Source organism: Eptatretus burgeri, chromosome 7 (genome assembly GCF_056783735.1).
Source record: "Eptatretus burgeri isolate ZD-2024b chromosome 7, Ebu_testis_v1, whole genome shotgun sequence".
NCBI classification, from domain to species: Eukaryota; Metazoa; Chordata; class Myxini; order Myxiniformes; family Myxinidae; genus Eptatretus; species Eptatretus burgeri.
Window position 1 is genome coordinate 95,319,297 of NC_140967.1, and position 18,068 is coordinate 95,337,364.

At 41.9% G+C, this 18,068-nt stretch overlaps 1 protein-coding gene across 1 annotated transcript in view; it reads right to left on the reverse strand.

Annotated features, from left to right (window-relative positions):
- The window catches only part of PCSK2 (proprotein convertase subtilisin/kexin type 2), a 73,067-nt gene extending 60,980 nt beyond the window's left edge, over nt 1-12,087 (reverse strand). The window contains exon 1 of the mRNA XM_085889686.1: nt 11,784-12,087. Within this exon, the coding sequence (XP_085745812.1) occupies nt 11,784-11,966 (183 nt within the window). The 5' untranslated portion in view covers nt 11,967-12,087. The remainder of the gene's footprint in view (nt 1-11,783) is intronic.
- Nucleotides 12,088-18,068: the final 5,981 nt, after the last annotated feature.

The following is an 18,068-nucleotide window of genomic DNA, read 5'->3' on the forward strand; positions in this document are numbered from 1 at the left end:
CTCGAGAGAAGGTAGAGAAGCAAACCAGAAGTTTCTTTGATGATCTGTACCAAAGCATCAAAAATCGAATGTTTTGGATGTTTGACCTCACTGTGGCCTTGACCTTTGACCGATTTTGACCAAAATCTAATCAGCGCTAGCCACCACCCTCCTGAATCACGTGGTGTAATTTGACATTGGAAGCTTCTTCCGTTCTCGAGTTATCATTTTTTGGATGTTTGACCTCACTGTGACATTACATTGACCTTTGACCGATTTTGACCAAAATCTAATCAGCACTAGCCATCAACCTCCTGAATCACGTGATGTAATTTGACATTGGTAGCTTCTTCCGTTCTTGAGTTATCTGTACCAAACCATCAAAAATCGAATATTTGACCTCACCGTGACCTTGACCTTTGACCGATTTTGACCAAAATCTAATCAGCACGAGCCATCACCCTCCTGAATCACGTGGTGTAATTTGACATTGGTAGCTTCTTCTGTTCTCGAGTTATCGTGCCTACAAACAAACAAACAAACAAAGAGAAACGGAAGGCATCAATATAAGGAACAAACAAGCAGTCATAGACTGGTACTTACGAAATCGTCAACTTGACCTCTGACCTTGTCTAATAAAAGCTGTCTCTCGAGAAGGTAGCGACACAAACCAGAAGTTTCTACGATGATTCTGTATCAAACCTCAAAAATCGTAACGTCGACCGAAGCAAAAATCTCCATTTCTCCATGCAATTAAACCTTAACGTAACTCAACGACGCGTCTGCTCGAGCGCACTGCATCATGGGACGACCCGTGACTCGTCGAGTGAAATATTTTTTCTACAATCTTAAAACGTCTCCAAAACATCCGATTTTACCAGAATTTCGACAACCGAGTTTTAAGCGTCCAAAGCGATCGCAAAAACCGAAGACAAAATTAAAATCGAAGTTAAAACGAACTCTTAACGTCGAGTGAAGTAAAAATACTCCATTTCTCCACGTGAATTTACGGAATAATGTTTGACCTCACCGTGACCTTGACCTTTGACCGATTTTGACAAAAAATCGAATCAGCACTAGCCATCACCCTTCTGAATCACGTGGTGTAATTTGACATTGGTAGCTTCTTCCGTTCTCGAGTTATCGTGCCTACAAACAAACTCACAAACTAACAAACAAACAAACAAAAAACCTTGCCAAAAGGTGACCACGTGTGACTTCTTTAAGGTCACACTGAGGTGAACAGAGCTGCTATCCACTAGGAGCGACTCCTTGAGGAATATCTGCCTCTGAGAGATTCCGATGAGAATTGTTCTACAGAGTAACCATGAAAAATATGCTTTTGCCTCATAACGTCACCAAATGATGTCATAATGTCTCAAGCTTGACATATCTAGAAAGCACTCATCGAGGTGTTCAATTTGAGATACTACACGATATGGTTCCTAAAACTTGAAAATTTGACTTTGGGGTCAAATATGTTTGACCTGAGGTGCTAAACATGAAGGTCAAGGACAATCGCTACCAAAAATTAATCAGCTGAGCACCAGACCATGAACTATTTTCCCATGAAGTTTGAAGACGATCCGATCAAAATTACTCAAAAAATAAGGGTTTCGTCGACTCCCCTGATTTGTGACAAAGTGACCTTGACCTTTGACCTTGACCTTCAAAATTTTGTGCACTGAAAGGGACTTCTATAGACCTCTGATATGCGAAGTTACAAAAATTTCCGATGATAACTGTGCTCTGTAGAATTTTTTATACATGATTACAGACAAACAAACAAACAAACAAACAAAAAAAACATACAAGCTGACTAACATATCTTGCAAAAACTTCGTTTTGGCAAGATAATAAACACCGACAAGTCTGGAGACGGCGATGGTTCACGAGCAATGTACACGGCTCGCCTTTTTTATTTTTTGACCTTCAAGGGGACGCCACGGGCAAACTGGTGGGAATCGGGAAAAACGTAAATGATGAAAGTTGTAGTACTCGAAGAGCACGACTTGCATACCAACTTTCATTCGAAACAGTTGAAAAACCTAGGAGCTCGATGCCCAATGTATAGATTTTTTTGCCATTTTCTAAGTTCGTGACCTTGTGACCTTGACCTTGGGACAAAAATGAAAAATCGAGCTCCGTTGGGCTATGCAGGTGCCATTGGGCTAACCAAATACTGAAACCCCTGCCAGATTCGACAAACCCCTTCGGAGAAGATGTAACTTGAAACCGGCTACCCACTAAAAATACATGTTTTTTGGGCGTGGCTCCGCCCATTCTCAGGAAAACACAACTAGATCATGATATAAACCTCCCACCCAAATTTTATCAGGATCGGATCAAAACCCACGGAGCTATGCTCGGGACAGACAGCCAGACAGACACCAATAACGAATATAGTGGTCACTTACTGACTCGTGAACCAACAAATGTACATATGGATGGACAGACGGACAAGCAACACAAAAATATAATGCCTCTGGCGACTACGTCAGCGAAGGGATAAATACCAAAAAATTTGAAATGATTCAGCAGCAAATATAAAGCACACACTGTTTATAAACATGACCCCCATTTTACCATTTATTACATTGAGCCAAGACTTTTACATTACCGTAACAAGTCTCTGCGTAGAGTGAAATGCTGATAACATTGAACACAAAGGAGAACGTTTAAGAATGACACAAAGGGAGCCTTCTTTCAGACCTTGTGTTTCCCTACCATGGCCTTTCAAGTATTGGCCTTGATGTTCTCTTTACAGAGACAGGAAGGACTTTTGTTCCAGAGAGTTTGCGAAACACCGGGGAGGCGTCGAGGAGCATCCCCTGCAGTGTGTCATGGGTCTGGAAAGTTCTAAAATGAGCGGAAATTTTGAGCAAAAAGTTCCAAAGAACGGAGCATGAAGAAAATGGACTGAAGACGTTTCTATGCACTTATAAAATCAATGAAACGAAACTGCAAACTTTGTAATGTTTAGCGTCGATTCAATGCTTGTCGTATTCTTATTGGCTTTTTCAGCTAAAATGAAACCCCAAATCTTCAAAAGGACAAACGTATCATCCATCTTATCTTTCAGCTGATGAAAAATATCACATTGCATATTTTGAATATTCTCTCCATTAGGCAGTGTGAACACAATTAAAACTTCTCGCATGGCTCCAATGAATCCCACCATATTGTGGGTTTGGTCGTGTGAGAAATGTTAGTCAAAGTCTTTCACAAATGGGCTGACTCAGCCTGACATTTGACTCAAGCTGATTTGGGCAGGAATTCGTAATTTGTTGAGGGTGCCGGCGATTACTTGCATGCTCTTCATAAAATACACCGTGGGACCTTCAACGAGTATTAGCTAATCCTCGAAGAAAAGAGAGCAGGCTTAACATCCATCCGAGGGATGGCACACTTTAATTCTTGATTAGAATAAAACTGGCTAGGCCTAAACCCCAGTGTGTGTTCCCTTAACAAGCAGCTTGCTGTCGCTTTCCAAGCCAGCCATTCTGTATCAACCGCTTTGCAAGCCACTCGCCTTGTTGTTCTGAAACCTAGCAAGCGATCAAGAGTGGTGCTTCGTTATGTTTGCAAAAAAAAAACGATAAAAAACAGCATGGTATCTCAAATCGTTGTGGACAATTTATGACAAAACTTGGTGGCTGAGTTGGTTATGTGACAAGAACAAGTCGATTAGATTTTGGTTAAGATCTGGATTCAGATCCACCTTATCATTTGGATAAAAAACGTAAACTTTTCAGCCTGGCGGAGGTATGAGCACGACTGAGTGTGGTTCCAGTTAATTTCGACCCGAAGGGGATGCAAGACTATTGCAATGTCCCAGGATGTGTGTGTGTGTGTGTGTCCATATCATATATTTTCTCTTTAAAATGTTTTTCTCTGCAACCGCTTGTCTGATTGATGTGAAACTTTAAACAAAGGAGGGACTTCCCATGGAGAATATTTTATTGCTCATGCTCACATCATTAGTCACATGGTATGGCAGCCCATATACGATTAAAGGAAAAAAATGGACATCATTTTCTCCAAAACCACTCAGCGAAAAAATTTAAAACTTGCCAATGTCATCAACTCCCCATGGGGGTATATAGGGTGATAACAGACCTCTGGTAGCTTGTACATGTTGCTACGCTTGGGCCTGGGGAGTAACTGTTGAAACCTATCTGTCCGGGTTCTTCCCGACATCCTTATTCTTTGTTCCCTTCACATTTTTTTTTTCCGATAATTATATTTTTTGCACAATTCTCTTTATTCATTCAAATTCTTGCTTTTTCTTCTCTTTCATCTCTTTTACTGTCTATTCCTCTCTTTAAATATCTTTCTCTCAGGAGAAATGAATTATTGCAGAAATTTTTTTGTAAGGCTCACTGTGCTGCGCCTGGATGGGTTTGAGGGTCGTGGAGTCGCGGCTGAAACCCGAATCCTATCCAGGTTCCTCCTGATGACTCCATCTTCGCTCTTTACTTCTTCGGGTTCCTTCTTGGTCTTCTGTTTCATTATCAGTGAAGTATTCCAGCCATAATTGGTTGAATTTAAATCTTTATCTGAAAAATATGAAACTTCTCATACGTATCTGATCTCTGGCCGGGATGTGAGTGAAGAATTAAATTCATGACGTTCATAACCCATGCAAAGAAATTATGTGACATAATAGGGCAGATGGATGATACGGGTATACGGGCCATAATAGCAGTGGGCCATAATGGTAGCTTGTTCAGATAACAATGGCATTTTGGTTCAGAATGAACACACAAGGTGACACTACGTGCTCTACGAGTGTCGTTCTAGATTTTACACGTTTTTTTTGTAGGTATTTCTGACATTTAACCTCCTTCAACTATACCAGTGTTTTGTTTGAATCTTCAATTATGAATAAAAAAGTTCATTCGACAAAACTGTTTCTACATAATTCGTAATTCATCTAAATCTGGCATTATTGGTAGGGGGTGAATACTTTTGCAAGCCACTCTATATACCGTCGAACCCTGCTATTCATGGATTTGCTATTCGTGGACCTCGCATATTCGCGGGTCATAACGTGTGACCCAATTCGACATTCGCGCTTCATGTATTCGCGGTTTTTTAAATAATTATTATTTTTATTTTTCTCTTTTCACTTCAGGACTGGTCTCCTGTATCCACCTGCGAAATAAGAAATCAGCCAACGGCACAGAATTACATTAGAAAGGTGCAAAAACGGATCCCCTTAACTTCAACGCAATTAGCTTACTTCCAATCATTAGCAGGGTCATGGATGGAATCCATCTTCGCAGTTGATATAATTTCTCCAACAGCCTAATCTCAGATCATCAATACGGATTCAGACATGGTCACTCTCGCTTGGACATGCTGCTTCTACTCTCCCGACAATGGTGGAGGCCCTCAATATCATGCATGTGATCAGGGCCATCTCTCTGGGCATAGTATCTTGAGCTTTTGTTACAGTCTGGCATCCTGCCTTGCTCTCCAAACTCTGCCGATGGAATCCAAGGCCAACTGCACTCTTGGGTTACTGACTTCCTCCACTCTTGTAGCCAATGTGTATCTCGCAACTGAACCCTTTCTTCCCCGACGGAACCCCTCTCCCTGTCATACCTGTCAAGGCTGGAGTAACCCAAGGCACTGTTCTAGGCCCCATATTATTCCTAATATTCATCAATGCTCTCACTGACTATGGAAAATCTTCTTTATCTTTTTGATGATAACTCCACTTTCTGCTGTGACATCTTTCATCCTTCTGACAGGCAGGCAGCAGACTTTTCCCTCTTCTCAGACATTGACAAAATCACAAACTGTTCAAACACAGTTTTGTTTATGCATCCATATTGTCCACCCTTTGTGTTCTCCCTTACCCCTCATCATTATATACATCCCTTGTTTGTCTGTCTCTGTCTACTTTCTCTCTCCACCCTGCTGTTGTTGTTTCCCCTTTCTCCTGCTGTTCCCTTTGTTATGTTGTGTCCAAATTTGTTATGTGTAATCGCTCTTCATGTGAAAAAAAAAAAATTTAAGCAATGCCCCGACATTCGCAGACCCCGACATTCATGACATTTTTCAGGAACATATCCCCCACGAATAGCGAGGTCCGGCAGTATAGATAAAACTCCAAACCACTGACTCACTGATATAAATGTTTCGTACTTTCGAGGTGGGTTACAAAGCTGATTTATTTGCATTCTGATGCAACTCGAAGCCAATATCGCAGGAAAAACTAGAACGGCACTCGGTAGAGTGCATACCTCCGCCATGTAATGCCTGATCCATGAGAACATATCGGGCCCAATACTTTTTTGAAATATCATGCGATACAGTACTATATCGTTTTGGGCGCAATCTCTCAATGGTGAAGACTCACTTAAAAAATTATCAGATCCGGATCTGGATCTGGATCTTCACCAAAATTGAATCAATTCTTCCTTGTCACACACCCAAGTGTCCACCAAGTTTCATCCGAATCCGTCCACAACTTTTTGAGATTTTGTGCTACATATCGTTTTTGGCCAAATCTCTCAATGATGAAGAATCACTTATGAAATTTTAGCAGTCGGATCCGGATCCGGATCTTCACCAAAATCTAATCAGTTCGTCCATGTCACACACCCAACCTGTCCACAAAATTTAATTTGGATCTGTCCACAACTTTTTGAGATATCCTGCACACAAACAAACAAACAGATGAAATTGCTCGTTGAGCTAGGAATTGCCGGAATAACTTTGTCATATCTCCATGATCTCTGAAAAAACAAAAACCTGGAAATCAATTTGGTTCTTATAAGTCGATAGTGCTACTGTTTAATGAGTTATAGCACTTAGTTTGGTCATGATCATAACTTGGAAGTCAATCGGACTTGAAATGGCGTTTTTATCGCAATTTGAAATTGTCCCCCCTGACATTTGACCCCCGACCGCTAAGAAGGGTGTTGGTGTGACACCCTAATGAGACATATGGTTGGATGCAGAACTGGAAGATGCACATTTTGGATTTGGTTTGAAGTCGATACAACCATTTTAGCAGACGCTATTGCGAAAATAAGAATTTCGGTTTTTCGGTGACCTTGACATTGACCTTTGGCCCAGATTCACCCAAAACGACAAGTGCCTAAGTTGGACCGTGGCCGACGTCTGTACCCAGTTTGGTCATGATCGCTGAAATGGTGTGGCTGCTCCAGGGTAAACAAACACACAAACAAACAGACAGACAGACAGACACAAAGAATGACACACACAACCGACCAACATACTTGCCGAAATCTGAAGGATTCCGGAAATTAACAAGAAGATGTTGTCGTGCAGAGAACGGTATTTGCAAAATCCATAAAACAAATTTGACCTCAAAAATAATTGGTGGTTGAAGTCAATGACCAAATATGCAACTCCTCTTCAAATATCAAGTCTATTGGATAAAATTGACAATTTTAGAAATTCGGCCAATGTCGTTCTTTTGGCCTAGTTGACCTCAAAAATAATTGGTGGTTGAATTCAGTGACCTGATATGTAAATCCTCTTCAAATTTCAAGTCAATGGGATGAAAATTGAGGATTTTAGAATCTCACCGAAGTTGTTGACCTTTGGCCCATGTTGACCTTTTGGTCTATATTGACCTCAAATATAATTCGCTGTTTGAATTCGGTGAGATGAAATATAAATCCTCTTCAAATTTCAAGTCAATCAGATGAAAATTGAGGGTTTTAGAAATACCAACTTCGTTGGTGACCCTGGGCTTATGTTGACCTTTTGGTCCATGTTGACCTTAAAAATAATTGGTTGGTTGAATTCAGTGACCTGAAATATATATCCCCTTAAAATTTCAAGTCAATCAGATGAAAATTGAGGGTTTTAGAAATACCAACTTCGTTGTTGACCTTTGGCCTATGTTGACCTTTTGGTCCATGTTGACCTTAAAAGTAATTCACTGGTTGAATTCAAGGACATTAAATATAAATCCTCTTCAAATTTCAAGTCAATCGGATGAAAATTGAGGATTTTAGAAATACCACCTAAGTTGTTGACCTTTAGCCTATGTTGACCTTTTGAACTTTTGACCTCAAAAACAACAGGCTTCTTCCTTATGACAAACTCTATCATGTGGTGAAGTTTCGTGAAGATCGGTTTAAAATTGTGACCTGTGAGTGACAAATAGACAAACAGACAGAATAACAAAATTTACGAACCAATATACTTGAAAAATCTTCCATTTTGCAAGTAACAAACAGGCAGAAATGGTTGAAAACCGAACCTCCTTCACCTTCGGTGGCAGAGGTAAAAGTCACAAAACAGTCGGAAAAATTCCGTAAATGGAAATGTCGACGAATAAAAGTCAGCTGGTGCAGGCTCTTTCTGCTCACTGCCGGTCAAATGATCCAAGAAAATGGAACTTACACTGGAATTGGTTGCTTGACAATGGTAACAAGTGCCTCTCCCACCCCCTTGTTTTACAACCATTGGAGAATTTAAATATTTGTTTAACTACTTTTATTTCATTAATTATTTGAAGGGAGAGCCCTAAGTGTATTTATTTTTACTTAAAGCTGCTCGAAGGTTGCAGCTTGCCAGGCAGACAGACTTTAAAAAAAAGAATTTCACTACTCTGCACATTCAGAGCCAAAGTACTGTGAAACTGCATGTTTGTTTTCCGATTCATGTTCTGAAATATGTGTTCAAAATATAACATTCAATTGAAATCAAGTTGTTCCTCGATCATAAAGTGACGTTTGTGGATGGACGGATGGACAGACAGACAGAAGTGAACCGATAACCCCAAAACCCAAATCCCTCCTCCTTCCAAATTTCCAGTTTTCCCTCCTGAGAGTTTTTCTGCATCCATATTGTCCACACTATGCATCCCCTAATGCCCCCCCCCGCCCCATTCCTCCTTGCACACATTGTTTGTCCGCCTCCCCCTGTCGTGGCCATCTGCTCTGCTTTGGTGTTTCTCCTTCTCTCTGCTGTTCCTTTTGTCCTCCTTCGTCCTGATCCGTTCAGTGTACTTGTACTACAGTAGCTCTTCCACGAGCCTGAATTAGGTATACAACAACAAAAATTTTTACAAGGTCATTCATAGACATCGTCAGTGATAAAAACATGAATTGCAAGGATTCATTTAATGGTACAATCCAGGCATGCATATAATACTGGCAAAGAATTCCACCAGAATTGGTGTATTTCAGTAGGGCTTGTAATACCTCTTCCCAGCAGGAGCGGCGCTATGCCATACATATTTACATCGAGAGAATGAGGGTGCTCCCCCCTCCTGCCATAAGCCCCTGGGACTATGATTTTTTTTGGTACCACCTAAAACTTTTTTTGTGCACATCCCGAGTACAACCAGCAGTTTTCAACATCGCCCAGCGGTTCAGAGTGCATACAAGTCAAAGAAACTAAGAAGAAAAATGTCATTTATAGCACGATACTTCAAAATCCAAATAAAAACAGTTTCCATGGAAACAGCAAATTGGCAATTTCGAAAAGTTGACCATTCAAGTGTTTTATATTATCGATCGTTATGCATAACAAATTTGGCTGATACATTTTCTAACCGTGGCCAAATAGGTGTTTTACACGTTTCAGACAGCCTTGACCTTTGAATAATGTTGACCAAATCTTCCAAATGTATGAAGAACTACATGTACGTACAAAATATAAGCTGTGCACATTTCAGGTTGATACCATGGGAACTTTCTGAGATATGGCAATAATAAAATCACAAAATGTCTCATTTGATTATAACTACGGGCACGTAGGTGCGTGCCCGTAGGTGAGAGCCAGTATGTGCAGCCTCTCTCTCTCTCTCAAACCTCGAAAAGGCACATCCGCGGGTCCCCGGCAATATTCCTGGCAAGTTTCAATGAGATCAGACCGGCGGTCGTCGAGAAACGGCGGTCACAGACAGACAGACAGACAGACAGACAGACAAACAGACACACACAGAGATTGCTGGAATTATAGATAGACTAGTACGGGCCCGTAGGGGCAGGCCCGTAGGTGTGTGCCCGGAGGTGAGTGCCAGTTTGTGCAGTCTCAGTCTCTCAGTCTCTCAGTCTCTCTCTTTCTCTCCTCTCACAAACCTTGAAAAGGCACATCCGCGGGTCCCCAGCAATATTCCTGGCAAGTTTCAATCGTGCAAAAAAAATAATGAAAAATAAATAAATAAATAAACATTAATTGTGATATCATTCGTGACGTCATAGCACCGTGTCCTGTCATTGGTCGACAGATAAATGGCTGTAACTTGGGAACCGCTCGTCCGATTAATATCAAACCTTGAAAAGCACATCCACGGGGCCCCAGCAATATTCCTGGCAAGTTTCAATGAGATCGGACCGTCAATCGTGCAAATAATAATAATAATAATAATAAATACATAAATAAACATTAATTGTGACGTCATTCGTATTGTCATAGCACCGTGTCTTGGCATTGGTCGACAGATAAATGGCCGTAACTTGGGAACCGCTCGTCCGATCGATATCAAACCTCGAAAAGGCACATCCGTGGGTCCCCGGCAATATTCCTGGCAAGTTTCAATCAGATCGGACTCGCGGTTGCTGAGAAACGGCGGTTGCAGACAGACAGACAGACAGACAGACAGACAGACAGACAGACAGACAGACAGACACACAGATATTGCTGGAATTATAGATAGATGGGGTGAAATTGTTGTCATGGAAACCACTGAGACATCAAAACGGCTAAATCCATCGTTCTAATTTTTGGTGAAGCAATTCAGTGACCCAATATACAAATCCTGATCCAATGTCAAGCCAATCGGATGAAAATTGACGATATGAGAAATTTGACCTTGAGTTCCAAATTTTACCTGGGCATGTGAGAAAATGGCTGTGATCCACCAACCACTGATTTCATAGCGGCGGTCGAGGACAATGCAGAGATGCAAACTGGAAGATGAACAATGACTCCATGCCAAGTTATCTCAAAAATAAGTCAGGAAACATGACCTTGCCGTGACCTTGACCTTTTGACCTCAAAAACAATAGGCTTCTAGCTTTTGATGAGCTCTACCAGTTGGCTACGTTTCGTGAATATCGGTGTCAAATTGCGACATGGAGGCGACTGACAGACAGACAGACAGACAGACAGACAGACAGACAGACAGACACGCAGGAACTCAGGAAATGAATATACTGGCGAATTTTCGATTTCGCAAGAAATAACAAATACAGAAACTTGTCGAATTACAACATAATATGATTAGTAAAAAAAATGAACCATATATGGTGCGTCGTAAACCTGGTACACAGGTTCCCTGCATCATGAGCCAAGCATCCTTTTAAAGTTTTTGATGGGTTGTTAAAATGTTCCAATATAAATTGATCCAATATAAATTGTCTGGACACAAGATGCTCGAGAATCCTTTCATGGTGATGTAATCTCCCGCGATTGCACTGACTCCATTAGATTCCATGCGGAGTAACTTTTGCGATGCTGAGAATCTCCAGTCCGAACCTTCGGTGATACCATGGGAGATCTTTATGGATTTTGAGTTTCTCGTGAATGATAATGTTCCTTCACCGTGCTGCCCGTGAGTCGATGTTGTCCGGTTTTGCGTTTGTTGTAACGTAACACTTTGCGCAAAAGGAGAGCATCGTCCGGAGCTGTCCACGTTCATGGTGCTGAATGCACTCACTACGACTACTCTGAGTGCGTTACGCCATTTTACACGTCCAGACACGGGCCGTTCTGTTTTCAAAGCACATCGATCAACTTGTCCGTGTCAGTGCTCCCAACAGGGATCTACCGTCGACAGAACGTCCGAACAGAGAAACCCTCACCTTCCCACGGTTAATAAAGCTGTGGTCGCGGGCGACTTTCTTCGCAGTCTCGGGGTCCCCTCGGTGTAACTGCACCAAGAAGTGCTCGGTGTACAAAGGTCCCGTGTAGGTCAACATCATCCGGGATGCAACGACAAGCAAGGTCAATAGATAAGCTGCGGCGCATGGTGCTGCCGGATGCATCTTCCAAGCCCGCTCGGCGAGTCGGTGCCTCGGGGACTCCGAGCAAGCGAACTGGCTGAGAGGGAGCGTCACTTTAAAAGGGCAACGGGGCTAACGGGCGGGCCGTACCACACGCGGTGCAGGCGGTGCTTACACAATATCGCGAGCGATCAGACATGGTACAGTCATACCAAGCAAGGTGTTGGAACGACTCGCACTGTATTCCCTGGCATCCGAGAGCCGAACACTATAAACACAAAACGTGCCTGTAAAAAACCCCTTTTGGCTTTCGGTATACGAAAAGATCTTCAAGATCATATTGGTCATGTGTTGTGTACTTCGATTATCTCCTAGTGATGGATCATACACAATAATGATTTTTAAAATTTGAGAAATTTTGCCATTGAACTTTTTGGGTGCCGAGAAGGCAAACTCATCATAGTTTGGACATCATCTGATCCAGATCATCCTGGAAGGATAAGCATAACTATGTCTTCCTGGCAGGGCATAATGAAACAATAGAATTTCAAATTTCATGTGGTTCCCTCGAATCGGCCTCAATGTCGAATTGCGAGAAGTCAATGGTAGTATTTATTTAAAGTATAGATGGTAGTAGCCAATCGACTGCAGCTTGTGGACCATGCAGGGTGGATCCAGAGAAGTGCATTGAGAGGGACATCCAGGTGTTGTAGTGTAGTAGACAGTAGAAAAATCGTGCAAATTATGATACAAGCATCAAATTTGGCATTTCTGTTCTGCAGGGCTTTCTGATCAAATCTGCCCGATTGGCCATTTGAAAATCCAAATTTTGAAAAATTTGAAGAACAAAAAAAAACTTCAAAAAAATTGGAAGTCACAGCTGGCTGAAATTCTTGAAGCGCAAGGGAACATCCCAGACAGAGAACCAAGGGGAGATGCAGTCATCATTGATGGCTCAGCACTTATCAATGCCCTACCTCCACACACTTCAAAGATATTTGATGACTATGCTAAAGAAGACATCATCCCAAAGGTGGAATCCTATGGTGCCAGGTACGACAGGGTGGACGTAGTGTTTGACGTGTACAAGAAGTCAAGTCTGAAGTCCGAGGCAAGGTCGAAAAGGGGGCAAGGAATCAGAAGAAGAGTGACAGGAACCAGAAAGACCCCAAGTAACTGGAGAAGCTTTCTTCGAGATGACAGCAACAAGAGTGAGCTGTTTCACTTCCTTGCGGAAAAGATGTGTGAAGCACAGACGACAAGCACAGTCATTGTCACAAAAGGAGAAGATGCCATTAGCAACACAACGAAGTCACTGGATGCTGTGTCTCCATGTTGTCATGAAGAAGCTGACACTCGAATATTTGTCCACGCCAGGGATGCAACGACGGATGGTAGCAATTCCATTATCATTAAGGCTAATGACACGGACGTACTAGTCATAGCAATATCTGTACTGCCATCCTTACAGGAACTAGGTCTTGAGAACATGTGGATTACCTTTGGCCAAGGAGCCAAGGCGCGATGGATTCCAGTCCATGAGGTAGTTTCTGCAATAGGGCCTGAGAAAGCTAGAGGGATCCCATACTTCCATGCGTTCACTGGATGTGATGTCGTGTCTGCCTTCCGCGGTAAAGGGAAGAAAACTGCATGGCAGACTTGGAACGTCTTTGATGATGTTTCTGAAACATTCACCAATCTCAGCCAGCATCCAACATTGATTCGTGATCTTGGCTTTTTTGAAGCTTTTTTTTTTTTCAAATTTTTCAAAATTTGGATTTTCAAATGGCCAATCAGGCAGATTTGATTAGAATCCCCTGGAGAACAAATGTGCCAAATTTGATGCTTGTATCATCATTTGCACGATTCCTCTCAAAAATTGCTGTTATCTGCCCCACTATTGGTGACACAGTCGAAGCCAAAACATATTGTTTCGATTCTCTGCCTGGATTTGTAACATTATAATATAGTAATGTGTTGCTGATATTAGGGAACCGATATATTGAATTTTGAATATAACGCGTGGTAAATTGGGGTCCGTATGGGATAGCCAAGAAATATGCACACGAGGTTTGCATCTCGACCCAGCCAAAACTCTCATCCTGGTGTTTCACAAGCAAGGCAAACATAATAGAAGAGTTGAGCATGTTGTCTACTACGACTACTACTTATTTAATGGCCCCAATTATTCCCATCTTCTTGCGTAGTCGACCGGGGAACTTTTTAGCCCAAGTTTTTCAAGAAGCAGATAGCCAAGCTTCACATTCTACTAAAGGTGACAGCCATTTTTATTTTGTTCAAGGAGCCTGAAATAACTCTCCTACTCTTCTGGAGAGACACAATGGAATCGTTAACGTCCACCAAACCACCAGTGCTGGCAGATGGGTCCTCCGGCTTTAACGCCCATCCGATGGAAGGAGCACACATTGAGGCCCAGCATGCAAAACACCAGGATGATCATGTATAGCTGAGTCGAGATTCAAACCCAGGCTCGGCAGCTTACAAGCGAGTGAGTGCACAGACCTCCAGCTTAACCTGCCAGCCCTTCAATTAATTATATATATATATATATATATATATATATATATATATATATATATATATATATATATATATATATATATATATATATATATATATATATATACTAATTCAAAAAAATAATGGATATGCATATTTATTGAAATTTTTGTACATATATCCAGGTTGTAGTGGAGCTGATGAAAGAATAGTCCATTGCTCGAAAAACACCTTGAAAGTGTATAATCCCGTCCATCCTCTTTTTCTTTCATGTACAGGACAGGGCTCTGGGGTAGCATCATTGGCTGAGGGCGAAGCTGTGCCGCTGATACAATGCCCTCTGTAGGTTAGGGTCTGAATTTGTTCTGGGTGCTGGCGATGGCTCGCCTACTCTTCACGAAGGACATTGTGGATCTTTAATGTCCACAAAATAATACCAGAAGATGGGACACCCAGTTTAACGTCATCCGAAGGACCCCACACACAATGATGAATCACCCTGCCTCGGAAACACCAGGATGACAATTTATAGCGGAGTTGAGATTCAAACTCAGACTAGACGGCTTAGAGGCAAGTATGCACACCTCTAGGTCATCTTGTCAACCCAATGGTATCACTATGACCAAATCATAGAATGTTGATGCCATGAGCAGACATTCATCAGAATCAAAAACTGACTTTATTAAGCCCGACGATGTTTGCTTTCAATTTGAGGAGCATTTGGATCTACAGTTCACTGATGCCAGAGAAATTAATTGAAACCAAAAAAGCCTTCCAGGTTACAAGCGAAAAGACTTTTCTCAGATCCAGTAGGAGTTTTAAGGTCGTTTATCATGAGATAAATCCGTATTACTCATTTGGATTTCTTTACATGGATAAATCCTTCACCGGGTTGGGTCGCTCGCCTGAAACACCAACTTCCACCGGTTCAACCAAGATATTTAAATCACTTGCTTTTGATGGCATTTCCTCCATCAGGGGTCGGAGTACTCCTCCCGAAGTGTTCGTTCTTCCCGAAGCTTTTTGCAGTTTTCCTGAGGATGCCAGGTGAGTTAACCATTACCGAGCACCTGGAACTGACTAGATGCAGGCCATACCATCTAAAGTCATTCAAATTTACAAAGTAGAGACCCCAGCCATCTATTATTATCAACATCTACATCCATGCAATGTAAAATGTGACCTCAAGTTCTCAACTCACCCCCTCCCACCCGCTGCCTCACAAACCCCAAGTTATCAACCCCCCCCCAACCCAAAGTCCTCAACGTACACCTCCCAACCCCAAGTCCTAAACTCCCCCTCCCAACCCCAACTCTCTGTCCTCCCACTCATAAAACCAAAAGGACATTCCCACATTAATCATTAAAACAGCACAATATTTAACTCTTTCCCCTCCCCTAGCATGCTATACAAAAACCATGATCGAAACAGCAACAGCATGACTCGGACATGTCATGGCCCATCAGGGTTGTCTATCCAACTCAAAATCCCATGAGATATGCAGAAATCCCATGGAATTGCAACTCTCAAGTGACTATAAGCAGCCAAATTGTGCCAAAAAATGACCAAAAACTAATTATCTTATTCCTGATGCATGTATACACGTCATTAAAAGTAAATAATGACGGATGTCTTCTTTCACAATCTCGTGTGATTAAGACATCAACAGTGACATGAGTTTTATGGTCCCTGGTGGAGTCATTTCAGAGAGAGTAGTCAGAAATCATAGCACAGACTCACCGAACATCCTTGGTAAAAGCCGTTGCTCGAGAGAATGCCAGATAGTTAGTGGGGCAGTGTATAGGTAGCAGACCGCTGCCTCGATCACTCCCGAAAATAAAAAATAACATGCCCACTGCATGCCTATGTGTGTGTATGTGTGTATATATATATATATATATATATATATATATATATATATATATATATATATATATATATATATATATATATATATATATATATATATATATATATATATATATATATATATGATATCGTACCAGGCATAGTGGCGTGCGCCTGTAATCCAGCTACTCGGAGGCTTGGGTTGGAGGATTGCTTGAGGACGGGGGCTCTGCGCGGGCTGTGCTATGAGAGGGTGTAGGGCAGCCCGGAATCATGGCGAAACCCAATCCTTATCCCTGTGTCGTAAGAGGTGACCAGGGTTGCGTCAGGAAGGGCATCCGGTGTAAAACCTGTGCCAAATCAGTATGTGGATCATAACGGATGATCCGCTGTGGCGACCCCTAACGGGAGCAGCTGAAAGAATAACAACAACATATACATATTACATCGTGATTATATAGCTCGAATAGATTCCAATTGCACTGGCCCAAAGGCCAGAAGCCGAAGGATTGAAGCCTGAGGCCTATACTTACTGTGGCCTTCACAAGGCCCATGACGCCTATCGGCTCCAACCTTGAGATATTTGTTGATCTCTTTAACTGTCGCTTTAGTCATTTTACACTGAAGGGAAAACTTATTGAGAGGGCATGGCAATTGTAAATATGACCGCTCCGAAGATGTCTTCAGTTTCACATAGCATCAACATGACGACTGTATGATTTTTCAGGTTACAATTGTGGGTGGAGTCAGGCCAGCTGTCCAACAAATGGGTGGAAAGAAGCGTTACGGACGGACGGACGGACAGACGGATGAACAAGCATATTATTTTATAGATGTGAAAATTTTGACACCCTTCCTCCCTTCCCCCTTGTATTCCTCCCTCAACCCTCCCTGTCGACTCCCCTCTTCTTCTAAAATCCTGCACCTTTTATTGCCCTCCTCCACAAAACCACTCTGCTCTGCTTCTCTTCTCCACATCAGTTTTCTTGATAAAATATACATTTCCTCTAAACCCTGAATATATGGATGGCACCTAATTAAATTTTAATTTTTGGAACAGATTTGCTTCATTCATGTGCCATGCTCTAAACAGCACGTCAGCTTCTATTATTAGGGACTAGGGTTGCAATCTTGGTCGGGTCGCCACTCAGACATAGGACGTCAGTGCAGGAATTTATAACTTTTCAGGTTATATACAAGGAGGATGAGGAAATGAGACACAGGTGGAGTTCATTCAGCCCATCATGCCTGCGTGTTATCAACACCACACTAATTTATCAACATAAGATCCAAGGAGGAAAATGCAAAATTAATTTATTTTTTCAGTGTTTTTGAAAGTTATATATTTGTTTTTATTTTATTTTTGCATTTTGTTTTTTCTCCTCAAGGGAGGGGGCATGGGCTTGGTTAAAAAACACACATCAACCACTCAACACCCCTTGACGAGACCCCCACCAACAGCACTCCGTACACATGCAAACAATCAGCCATCAATGCTCAAGCGACCTAAAAGTCCTGCCAACATCCCTTAATCCCTCTACCTCCATAACTTTCAGGTACCTATCTAATTCTAATTTAAACTTATCTACTGTTTCTGCTGCCACAACCTTTCCAGAGAGGCCATTCCATTCGTTAAATACTCTCTGAGTAAAAGACCCCTGCCTGACTCCCGTCTTAACTCTCCTCTTCTTAACTCTCAGGCTATGGCCACTGCTCCAATCACGGTCTACTCTGATGAATAATTCATCTGCACTTATTTTTTATTTAATCTACACC